Source organism: Panthera uncia, assembly GCF_023721935.1.
Source record: "Panthera uncia isolate 11264 chromosome B2 unlocalized genomic scaffold, Puncia_PCG_1.0 HiC_scaffold_25, whole genome shotgun sequence".
Lineage (NCBI taxonomy): Eukaryota > Metazoa > Chordata > Mammalia > Carnivora > Felidae > Panthera > Panthera uncia.
The window spans coordinates 10,198,205-10,211,094 of record NW_026057581.1 but is presented as its reverse complement, the minus strand read 5'-3'; the positions used below and the strand labels follow the sequence as shown (position 1 = coordinate 10,211,094).

At 44.6% G+C, this 12,890-nt stretch overlaps 1 protein-coding gene across 2 annotated transcripts in view; it reads left to right on the top strand.

The window, feature by feature from the left end:
* RNF144B (ring finger protein 144B) overlaps positions 1 to 12,890 on the top strand; it is a 90,693-nt gene that overhangs the window by 63,752 nt on the left and 14,051 nt on the right. For both annotated transcript variants that reach the window (XM_049654980.1, XM_049654979.1), the window contains 3 exons: positions 6,772 to 6,976; positions 8,997 to 9,141; positions 12,509 to 12,598. In XM_049654980.1, coding sequence (XP_049510937.1) covers positions 6,772 to 6,976; positions 8,997 to 9,141; positions 12,509 to 12,598 — 440 coding nt within the window. The remainder of the gene's footprint in view (positions 1 to 6,771; positions 6,977 to 8,996; positions 9,142 to 12,508; positions 12,599 to 12,890) is intronic.

The window sequence follows — 12,890 nt, the reverse complement described above, 5'->3', positions numbered from 1 at the left end:
GTGGTCAGGAATGTACTGAGTGCATCCCATATGACTGGCATAGCGAGGGGTGCTTAGAAGTATGGTGGGCAGATCCAAAACTACGTACTCATAACATACATACACATGCCGTGGTTCTGAGCAGAAGAAACAGCCTGTCTTCTAGGAGAGCTCTCACTGGAGTTGATGATCCCAGACATATGTACAAGAAGCAATTAACCAACAATAAACTAGAACATATAATCAAATAGCAAACACTCTTTAGAAGATGTATACCCGTGGGAGACATGAGAGGATTACTTCAGATGTAAGTACCTGTCTGTATGCGGGATGTTCAGGAGGTAGAAAAGGCTGGTCAGCAAATATGGCTACAACTGTCACTATTGTAGTTTTCACTTCTCATGCTAAGTTCTGTTCTTCGGTTGCCAGCTGTGTGCCCCACACTTGACTATGCTGAGGTAGGGTCTCTACGTCTATGTTTTTACTCTCAAGGTGGACAGTGTTCAGGGATGTGTTGGCAAACGGTTTTTTGGTGGGGGCGGGGGAGGCTCTGATTTACAGCGTTTGCCGCTTTCTGTGGTGTAAATACTTTACCGTGGTTGATTTCTCAAGTAGCCGATTCATGTGGTGTCACTGAATGCAGCGTTGGGACGAGATGGAGTAGGTTGTGAGCTGGTGGGACCCTGCTTCAGGAGGCGACTGCCAGTGTCCTTGCTCAGTGTTTCCTTAAGTGCAGAATCTTTATTCCACTATCTGGGAGGAGACTGTCCTTTTCCTTTTATGCCTTCCTGACTCTGGCTGCCTGCAGAGTTGCTATTACGGGGATTGGGTTTTTTTTTTTGTTTGTTTTTCATCTTTGCTTCTGTGGTGCTTTAGCTCTAACTTAATTTCTTTGTGTTTTATCTCAGCATGTGCCATCTGCTTTGTACTGTGGTTAGGAGGGGCCAGTTTTACCTCCTGATTTTAGAGCTGATTAAAAGGAGAAACTTCATTATGGATACTTGGGATAAGAGAAGCATAAAATATTTCTGTATTAAAAAAAGTTTCTGTATATCAGACATTCCTTACCTCCACCCCTAAGAGTTGCTCACATTTATTTGTTAATAATTTCATTTATGTTATCTTGTGGGGTGCTCTGTCAGTTATTACATTGCTTGTGTTTTTTTTACATTTTATTAATTTTGAACATCTCTGGTTCTTTTCGCGCTGAGATTTCTGAGAAGTAAACCTCTATTTTCTTTTTTTTTTTTAATGTTTATTTCTTTATTTTGACAGAGAGAGAAAAAGTGAGGAGGGGAGGAGCAGAGGGAGAGGGAGAGAGAGAATCCCAAGCAGGCTCCACACTGTCAGTGCAGAGCCCGATGTGGGGCTCAAACTCACAAACCATGAGATCATGACCTGAGTCAAGATCAAGAGTCGAATGCTTAACCGACTGAACCACCCAGGCGCCCTGCAAACCTCTATTTTCACCTCTTTTAGAGCCCATGGTCTCTAAAAAGTACCTGACATTGATCAATTGTTGAATGACCAATGCCTAGTTTTCAGGCATATCATCACAAGACATGAGGCCAAAAGAAGTTTGAAATAGTACAAATTAGAATGAGATTGAGACTTAATCATGGCAAGGGTTGTGTAAATAAGTCAAATAACGGAGAAATCTAGGGCCAAGTCTTAGACACCATTCATAGATGGGACCAACGGAACCAGTTTTGATGCTAAAGGAGAAGGAAGGTTTGGGGAAGAAAATAGGCCATGGAAAATGGAAGAGGGAGCTGCAAGAGTATCTGATACAAGTTGCATTAAGAAACACTTGCTGGGGGCGCCTGGGTGGCTCAGTCGGTTAAGCGGCTGACTTTGGCTCAGGTCATGATCTCTTGGTCCGTGAGTTCGAGCCCCACGTCGGGCTCTGTGCTGACAGCTCAGAGCCTGGAGCCTGTTTCAGATTCTGTGTCTCTCTCTCTCTGACCCTCCCCTGTTCATGCTCTGTCTCTCCCTGTCTCAAAAATAAATAAAACATTAAAAAAAAAAAACCACTTGCTGGATATGAGTAGGGGTATGGCAGTTTTAACTTTCAGAGAGCAGTTTATTAATGAGTTGGGAATAAAAACTTGACTTTAGAGATTTAAGGAGGGTAGGAGGGGATAGGAATGAGAATCAGTGACTCTGGATCACTCATCCAAGGACTGGGATGAGAGAAGAAGTGAAATGGGTGTTAGGTACAGAGAGACAGTAAGTAGGGGTCCAGTAAGGGTAATTATTATTCCTTTTGAAGTTAGAAAATTTTTTCATTGTCACCCTTAATAAGTGACATTTCATAAAGGCGGTTTAATGTTGAAAGTGCTGTATGTAAAGTTCCATGTTTTGCCAAGTTTGATGCCTTTCCAAATGCAGAGAGCCATAATCCAGGTGGGTGGAGATCTAGGGTCTACAAGATGCTGATTCTGTGACATCAAAATTAAGACAAGTACACGGTAGGTCCTTGAATGAAGGTCCTTTAAAGGGGGGTAGACTATAATTTGGTAAAGAGAGAGGATTTTTAGGGGGAAGGAAAAACATAGTATGAGAATTGTATGTATGGAGAATGTGAAACAAAGGGGAAATCTAAATATGTTTCAGTGTTGCAAAAAGTAGATGATTTTCCAGGGGACAGCTTAGATGCAGAATTATTTTATTAGTCTGTTGCTCATATACCAGATTGATAGTAGCCTTTTCCAACGAGCTTCTAGGGGTGCCTGGGTAGCTCAGTTGGTTAAGCCTCCAACTCTTGGTTTTTTGCACAGGTCACGATCTCATGGTTCTTGGTTCAAGCCCTGTGTCAGGCTCTGCACTGACAACGCAGAGCCTGGTTGAGATTCTCTGTCTCCCTCACTTTCTGTCCCTCCTCCCAACCCCCCATTGTGTGCACGCACTCTCTTTCTCAAAAGGAATGTAAAAAAAAAAAAACAAAAAACTAGCTTTTAAAAATTATAAAAGTAGTATTTTTTCCTGTTTTTTAAATTCAAGTTTAGTATTAAAGTAAATCTTTGCTTCCTTCCCCAACCCCCCCCCTCGCCTTTTACTCAAGGATAACCATTTTCGTGTTTCTTACATATTCTTCTGAAAATGTTTTTTTAAATTTTTTAATGTTTATTTATTTATTTTGAGAGACAGAGACTGAGATAGAGACAGCAAATGGAGGAAGGGAGAGAGGGAGAGGGAGAGAAAGAATCCCAAGCAGACACCATGCTGTCGCACAGAGCCCAACGCTGGGCTTGGTCCCACAAACTGCAAGATCATGACCTGAGCTGATATCAAGAGTCAGATGTTTAACTGAATGAGCCACCCAGGTGCCCCTGTTGTTTTGTTTTTTAATGTTTATTTATTTATTTTTTCAGAGAGAGAGCAAGTATGAGTGGGGGAGGGGCAGAGAGAGGGGGAGAGAGAATCCGAAGCAGGCTGCAGGCTCTGAGCTGACAGCAGAGAGCCCGATCCGAGGCTTGAAGTCATGAACCATCAGATCATCACCTGAGCCCAAATCAAGAGTCTCACGCTCAACCTGACTAAGCCACCCAGGCACCTTCTTCTGAAAATGTTAAAACATATTTTTATAAACATGGTTCATTTATACTCATCCTGAATCTGCATTTTTTAATTGGTAATATATCCTTGGGATCTTTCCATATTGTCACGTTTGAGTCGCCTTATTTTAAAGTTCGTACTGTTCCAACTATATGGATGTACATTACTTGTCTGCTGAACTACACAAAAACCTTATGGATCTGGCATAGTGTATTAATTTTTTTTAATTTTTTTTTTTTAACATTTATTTATTATTGAGAGACAGCGCATGAGCATGGGAGGGGCAGAGAGAGGAGGAGACACAGAATACAAAGCAGGCTCCAGGCTCTGAGCCATCAGCACAGAGCCTGACGATGCGGGGCTCAGCAGGATCATGACCTGAGCCAAAGTCAGATGCTTAACCGACTGAGCCACCCAGGCACCCCATTTTTTAAAAAACTTTAATAATAACAAAAAATTTTTATTATGGTACATACGTTTTCCACAGGATGATGTGTGTCATGTGTATTTTTTTCTGTACGCGCATTTCCACGTTCCTCACCTACAGAGATGATAAAATCCTGGGGTTGGAAAGGACTTTAACGGTCATCTCGGACATGCCGCGTTCATCCCCTTTGTACAATACCTGCTGCCCCAGGAGGAACGGTCCTTGTTGGAAGAGGGCATTTGCTCACTATTGCTAGAGGTGGCCTTACCACTTGAGATGCTTTCATTCGCAAGGAGCAGAACGCCGGACTTTAAAGAGCCTAAACAGCGAGGGCAGTGAATTACCTCACACACAGGGAATCCAGAGGTCGATGGTTGCAGGTTTGGCTGATGAAGCCGCTCGGTTTCTCCACCTCATGTAGTTTTTCCTCACAGTTTTCCCAGATCATATTCCCGGACCTCCAACTTCAGGCGGTTGTGTTCAAAGGTGGCTGGACGGAAGGGCAATTCTTGCCCGCACATCGGGAAGGAGACCTTGTCCCAGAAGCCCCTTGTCGGACCTCCCCTCCCCTCCCACTGGCTAGACCATGTCACGTGATCAAGCTACGGTTGCGCAGTAGGCTGGGAAAGCGAGTGTCTGCCATGTTCTGCGTCTGAAGAGCTAAGACGAGTGTTCTCAGCAGGTTGAAAGGGGTTGGGGCAGATATTGAGGGACTCTAGAAGTGGCTAGAGTGGCCAATATCACTTTTGGATAGAGTAAGAATCTGTTTCTTGGTAACCCTACTTTGGGTGTTAGTTAAGTTCTGTAAGCTATCCTTAAAGAACAACGAAATAAGTAGAAAGCTGTAATGTGTCCCTTTGGTCCCTTCCTCCACGCCCCTTCGCTTGGTCATTTCTGTGCTGTCAAAGTGGACAAAAATACACGAGATCACGGTTTTCTGTGGCTCAGACTCTTCCCTTGCTTTTTGCATTGGGCTCTGCCGGTGCATTGCTTCCTCAGATTTTTTTCCTTATGGGAATCTCTCGAAATCTAACTGCTGTCATATTTATTGATCCTGCTTTTATTGTGGCATCCCAGCTCCCTGAAATAATAAGTTGGTCGGAACAAACAGGTCATAATGTCTACCAAATAATTTGGATTAGAGTTATGTGGACAGTTTGTATGTTTGTATCTCTTTAGGTTGATCTGCAGGGATGCTATAAATTTAACTATGTTATGTATCTTTCCTTTCCTTTTCCTTCTTTATCTTCAGACTTTTCAAAGACCCCTGATTTAGAATGGGTGGTAAGTAGGTATGTGATGTGGGAGTCCTTAGCTCTAATTTACATACCAACCTTCATTTCTTTAGTGTTTTAGTGTTTAGTGTTTGTGAAGCAGTTATAAGAGTTTGAGAGAAAATATAAATGGTGTGGAAATAAAAGGTCAAGACCTTGGAGCATGTGTGTGTCACTGTCCCCTTGACTTTCTAACCAGGCTGTCCCAAAGTTTTAGGGACTTCTCAAGGATCCATCTCTCTTGGGGTCTGAGGACCTGTGAATCATAATAGGCTTCCCTTTTCTGATTATATTTGGCCTATAATTCTCCAACCCCAGCTCCCCCCAATTTTTAGATAAGACACTATGTGTAAGGATGCTCTTTTTGAATAATGAGCATAGATCTGATTGTTGCATTTTCTGGATGAGAGATTAATGCAGACAGTGTTTACTTGAACATTTTGGACTTATTTCCCCTGATACTGAATTTGTAAAATTATCACCTTTAAAACTAAGTTCAGACTTAATGCCTTCATTTCCTTTTTGCACCACTCTCTGGGTCTGTTGGTCTCCAGTGTGGAAATTACAAAGAATCACAAGCCTTGGGAGATTTAAAACTGGAATCTCATTGGTTTAAAATTTGCAGAATACATTGGTTCAGAGAAAAAAAAAAACGGGCCACTCAACTACTCAAATAACATCATTTTTTGCATGATATGTTCCCTTAAAGGTCACATTATGTGACAAGAACATGGGGTCTGTTAGGAAATAGAAAATAGAAGACTGAACAAAATTTGTAAACATTTGAATAGAATGACAGTGGCCTTACCCCCAACTCCATATGCTTTCCTACATGCCACGTGGATCTAGCTCATGGGTAGTATATAACCGACTATCATTTTATGGTCTGTGAAAGTCCATACCTTTTGTTTTTGGAGCATGTGAGTCTTTTACAAATGTCTCTAGCATATGGCAGGGCAATGGAATATACAAACTGACAGGTAATCTGACTTTTTTGCTAAGCCACACCAGACAGATGCTGTTTGGTCCCTAAACTATTCGATTTCTTCCTTGTTCTTTCATTTCCCTCTAAGAAACAGAAGAAACTTAACTACTTATTTCTCAGTGCCTGAAAGGACAAAATCCTTTGTGTATTTTTTTTTTTCTTTTGCCTTGGTGGGCCCTTCAGGTCCAATTTTCCTCTAAGATGATACCCAAAATAACGATAGCAGGGACTTGAGATGTTTGCTTACTTTGAGTACTGAACGAACGGTGAGAAGTATTCCAAAAACAATCGCAGATTTTGGTTGGTGAGAACACTCCTTATCTATTCAGAAGGGCATTCCATTAGTACCTACTTTGAGAAATGCGGCAGGACTGAGTGACCTTGTACATTTGGATCCATTCTGAAGACCAGTGGTAGAAATCACTGCCTTTGATTTTACCAAGCTTCCATAGATGTTAGCCTATAACAGAGAAACGTGAAGGGGATGAAAACCGCAAGCCTGCGCACAAGACAGGTAGACCATCACATTTTCTTTTTTTACACTCTAGAAGTTCACCTGGACCCCCACCGAACATGGTGTCCTGTCGCAGACTGTCAGACAGTGTGCCCTGTTGCATCAAGTGACCCGGGACAGCCCGTACTGGTGGAGTGTCCTTCTTGTCACCTGAAATTCTGCTCCTGTTGCAAGGATGCTTGGCACGCAGAAGTCTCCTGTAGAGATAGTCAGCCTGTTGTCCTGCCGACAGAGCACGGGTAAGAAGGGAAATGGCCTTGGGGATTATTCACTAGTTTTCTCAGAAACCCCAAACATGTCTCTTGGCAAAGGAGTTATCTGGTGATGGAATGTAGAGATCAGTCACTTCCCTGTGGAGCTTCTCAGAATTGGTAAGTTGTTAACAAACAATAACGAAAGAAGAATTTCTAAAGGGAATTTAGGTATTTACCCCTGGAGGATCTTCCAGCCACTGCTGAAATTAGAGCTTGTATAAATTTTGATTTCTCTTTAGGCAGGGAGGCACAGGGACCACTGGTTTTCAGTAGGAAGTCACGGCTTGTCCACAGCCATTTGCCAAGGAGTGCTGGCCACCTGCTAGGGACAGACCTCATTCTTCTTGCTTGCAAAGTGGTGCTGGGATTATTTTCTTACCTGATTATGCTGCCAGCTTGTGAGGTGTGCCAGTCACGTCAAAGAGAGCACAGCAGTAGAAACAGCAGCCCTGCAGGGCAGTGCAGTACTCAATTCCTAGGTCCAAGAGGAAGAGAACTCATCTCTCGATACTTTATGCTCTGAAAAGATGGCACCAAGGTTCAGATTTTGTTACAACGAGCAGCAATTAAATCTGTACCTTTCAGTACTTTTTACGGCAGCAGAAGGGCCCAGAGTGAGAGACCTTTGTGCTTGATCCCTTGCTCTGCTCAAGGCTATGGCTGTTCTGCATCAGTGAGAACAGGCGTACCAGTGTTAAGAGTCCAGTTGGCTTACTCACCCCGCACCCTCCGAGTGTGTAGAACCATTCTTCAGGAATAGCAACACTACCTGGCTATGATGCTGGGCTGGAATCTTAGACCAAACAAATCAAGAGGAAAAATAGATCTTCATGCACTTGGCAGGCGTGGACCTTCCTAGCCAGTACCTTCTGCATTTTCACTGCCATGGCAGTAAGGTCTGTGGGTGTCACAGGATAGTGCAAAGATCCCAGAGGAGAGAGGGGTTGAGATCTGATGTTGTCACTTGGTGCCTGTGTGACCTCATGTCAGTCACTCAGCCTCTATGAGTCTGTTTCTCTATTTGCAAAAAAAGGGGGAGGGTAGGAATTAAAATAGTAACTGTCCCAGTGCTCTATAAGGTTATGGTGAGTACCAGCTCCGATCCTGGATCTAACAACACTTTGTGAACTTGATGTCTCCATGTGCTGGGTGCTGGTTTTAATGAACGGTGGCTGAAGTGCAGCGCCGGGCTGTGGCTTCCCTAACCCTCCCACCTCAATTAGCTCCACTTATTATCTGTGCCCCTTAAGGCTGTGAGCCTGTGTTGACCTATTCATCCATCTGGAGCAGGTCTCTTGAATGATATTGGGCATTTATTTTATTTCATTATTTTTTAAAGATTTTGTTTTTTTAAAATAATCTCTTCACCCGGTGTGGGGCTCGAATTTACAACCCCAAGGTTAAGAGTTGCATGTTGTACCGACTAAGCCAGCCAGGCACCCCAGGTGTTTCTTTAAAGTCTTGATCACTGACTCCCTCAACCTCTGCCATTTGTTTGTCAGAACAGATCACTAGATAAGAGATTTATCTGTGCCGTCTCGGATCCTGAGCTCGTGTTTCTCTTGTATAGTGGACTGCTTGCATTTCCTATTTAGACAGTGTGTGCTCGGGGAATGAAATACTCCAAATAATGAGTTAAGCCAGGTGTGGAAAATACAATTATATAATTCACTTCAAGCCAAAGATAAATAAAGGTTCTCTTCTGTTTGGAGTTATCTGAATGACTAATCTGTGTCTCTCCAATTTTTACCCCCACCCTCTTCCATGGAAGTGAATTCAGCACGGATAAGGAAGGGTTCACTACCTACCCATCAGGAGCCCCGGGAATTCAGTTGGTGACCATAAAGTGGAATCTAGAAAGGTGTTAGTTAACTATTTAATTCTTTACACTCAGCTCACTCTTCCCCAGCTCTGGTAGTCTACCCCCTTGTGGTTCTAGCTTTTAAGAAACTCAGGCAGCGTTCTTGATCCACACCCTATAATTTCTCATCCATTTTGTTTCTAGGGCCCTCTTTGGGACAGACACAGAAGCCCCCATTAAGCAATGCCCTGTTTGTCGGGTTTATATCGAACGCAACGAAGGCTGTGCTCAGATGATGTGCAAGAATTGCAAGCACACGTTTTGCTGGTACTGTCTCCAGAACCTGGATGTAAGTTCCACTCGGATGTCTTCTCACGTGGTCTTTCTGTATCGGTGTGACCACCGGGACCCTACGGCCTTTCCTTTGGAAACAATGAGCCTCTGTTTGTCCTGTAAAAGACGTTTACTGTTCTTAGTGATACTCTCCACTTCAGATGTCTATAAAGTCTCTGATTACCTTCACTGTGTCACCTCAACCTTAAAGGCAAGCAAGCTTTTTTTTGTTTTAGGGACATTTCCTGTTTTGGGAGCACTGTCTCCTCTTGTTCCATAAAGAATCATCCGTGTGTTCATTTTACATTGCTGTTGTAACAAATCACCACGAACACAGTGGCTTAACCCAACACAGATTTATTATCTTTACTTCTAGAAATCTGACATGGGTCTCACTGGATTAAAATCACAGGGTCTTTCGGGCTGCATTCCTTTCTGGATTCTAGGGAAGAATCCACTTCTTTGCTTTTTCCAGTGTCTAGAGCCTGCCCGCATTCGTTGGCCTGTGGCCCCTTTCCCCGTCTTCAAAGCCAGCCACATCCCATCTCTCCGACCCTTCTTCCAATTCACGGCTCCCTCTGACCACAGCTGGGGAAGCTTCTCTGCCCTTCCAGGCCCTGTGATTAGGTTGGCCACATCTGGATGATGCAGACTACACTCCCCCATGAAGGTCTTAATGTAATCACATTCGTACAGTCCCTTTTGCCACGTAAGGGCAACATAGTCTCAAATTCTGCGGATTAGGCCACGGGCGTCTGTAGGGGAGCCGCCATTCTGCCTACTGTACTTTGGTTGTCGTCTTCTTTCTGAATTTAAAGAAAAAAGTCACTCAAATCCATGAGATGTCTTCAATAACCACTTCATTCACTGCCATGACAGCAGTTTTGCTATTGTTTTATTAGGGTTGCCTTCCCAGACACAGGGGTCTGCCCCCCTCACTCTGTTCCCTCACCATTCATGAGGCACGTCTTGCCCAATTCGAGTACAGCTCATTCAGTCCCGGGCCAAGGCTAACGGTAACCCCAGAGGTAAAAGGTGATGTGAAGGCTGGATGAGCCGATCTTGCTTCAGTTCAAGCGTTTACTCTAGCACATGTGAGCTACCCCAAATAGGAAGAGATATTCACTATTTTGGCAATCCAGACGAAGAAAATGCGTCCATATCCGTGTGAGCCTCCGTCATGTTGGTGGGGGGCAGGGACCTTCTTTTCTCAACTTCTCATTTCGTTGGCTTGGTTTGCTTCAATTCGATCAGCAGTTAGTGTGGGGTTTTAGTGTCACACACACCCAGCGAGTCCGTGTGCAGTGAATACGGGATGCGTTCCGCCCCCCACATGCCTGGTTTTTAACTGAAAACTAGATAGGTTGTTTCAGACGACATCTGTGAGTAAGAATTTTAATCAGCCCGATCTCAGTGTTTCAAGCAGAGGTATAAATTGGGGAAAAGAAAATTGACATTTTAGACTTCAGAAGCTCAGTAGCTCAGGTTGAAAGAAATGTTTCCACTTAAAAAAAATTCTATCATAACCCCCCGAATTACAATTAAGGGTGATATTTGAGAGCTGTCGTGATTCCAAACGTGAGATGTTCTGAGTGAGGTTCTCACTGACTGCACAGCCCTCATGTTTTACAAAGGGAAGAAATCTTCTCTGTTTTCCTTCAGGTTTAACCAGAATATTAACTGGGTTCATAGCCACAAGGAGGCTGAGCCCATGAGGTTCTTTTTAAGCGGCAAGAATGTAAGGGAATAAATATGTGTGCCAGATCTGTCCATCCTTTGGCTGGAATATGTCTGGGGTATGGCGTTGCAAAGAACACACTGTTCTGTTACTTGGACTGTTCTGACGCTCGAGATGAAATGGTACAGATGTTAAAAGGCTGATGCACAGGCTTCAAATACTGAAGCATCTTTTTCTGGTCATTGTTTCTTGAGATCCCATTTTCTCGGTTTTAGCCAGGGGCATTGGCCTCTTGGTGATGACGTTTTCCCCTCGACAAGTGTTCTGTGTCAGATGGTGGTGTTGATCTTTGTTTGTGGGAAAGTTTCAGAGCAGCGGGTCTGGGAGCAGGATGGTTGTCCGAGAGCCAAGTGTGAGACAGACAGCCACCCAGCGTGGTTTTGAGCTTTACTGGGGTGTTGAGTTTGATCCTGCCTTCGTCCCCATCCCTGCTGTCTTCAGAGGGCCAGGTGTTCTTCATCTTATGCTGTGGGTACCTCAGAGACCTGTCCCCTTCTGTTACCTCTTCTCTCTCTTGTGACTTCAACTTCCACTAACATCACATGTGCAGCTGTGTCCCATTTGAAAACGAATCACACTTTTCTCAAACCTATGTGTCTCCCATACTCCCATTCTCCCCCAGCCTCCTCTTTGAGCCAGGCCTCAAAACAACATAGTCACCTCTTGTCGTTGACACTGACTTGCCTCCGGGCATTGAAGTACACTCAGCGTGCCACATTGTCACTCCCCAGCTGTATTTTTCTAAGGCCTTGAGTGAAATGCAAGGGATATTTCAGTCCTCATCCTACCTAAACTGTCTGTTTCAGTGATGACACCTCTTCTGGCTTCCCTTCTGCATTTCTGGCCACTTCTCCGTTTCCTTCCCGGGCTCCCCTTGACCCATTCTTTGTGACCCAAATGTTTGTGACCAACATCCTCTTTGCTCTCCAGTCTACACTCTCTCCCGGGTGATCTCATCTACTTCTGTGTTGTTTCCTGCCCCTCCCCCCGACATCTGCCAGTACCCAAGGCAAAGTACCCCAAAGTTCAGATCTGTGGAATCAGCTGCCTTTTGGACAGTACCACTTGGATGGCTCAAGTGTCTCTCAAGTTCAGCCTGTCCAAACCGTAGCCGTCATCGTCCCAACAAAGTTCATCTCTCCGTTGTCATTTCTCTTGGCCAGGCTCCTGCTTCTCCCCAGTGCCTTTCCCCTCACCTGTGATTTCTTCTCCTTCTTCCCCCGCCTGGTTAGTTACCTTCTCAGTATCTCATGCCTGCATTTCCCACCTCAGCTGCTGGCATTTTTCCTCGCCTGCTCTACTGTGGCCGCCTTCCAGCCGAGGAAGACTGCTCTTCGTTCCACATCGCACCTGCTCTAGAGCCGCCTTTCAAAGAGGATCGGTCAGGACACGGAGCCTTTCAAGACTCAGTCGAGAGTCTCGTTGATTATAATCTCTTTTCACTCAGTGCTTTGTAAAAGTACCGAGATACATCGTAAAGATCGCGGCCTCGGGATTCCGGGAGGCTGTTCATCAGTATCGCCCGAAAGAGCGTTTGCTTCCACCAAGCAAAATATGGTTCGCGTCTGTTAGATCCAGTGTGGTTAGTATTTGTCTCTCAATTCAAAACAGCGTGTTTGTTGAGACCTCTCTCCTTGTTTTTCAGAATGACATTTTCCTCAGGCATTATGACAAAGGGCCGTGTAGGAATAAGCTTGGCCACTCGAGAGCCTCAGTGATGTGGAACCGAACACAGGTACCTTGACCCTTAAGAAGCACGAGATACACTGGACTTGGGAGGGCTTAGAAAGCCCACCTGTTCTTCCTCCCCACCCTGTTGTCTGCTTACGCATCCATCCCTGGAGGTTCTGGGGAGCCCCTGAGCAGGGCCAGGGAAAGGGAATGCAGCAAGTGCCTGAAGTTCATGAACATGACCCCCTTGCGGATAAGTGGAAGGGCAGGGCCCAGAGCAGTCGGGTAATTAACAGCCACCTGCAGAACGAAGGCAGGTCTTCTTTCCTCCCGAAAAAAATGGTAGAACGACTTTC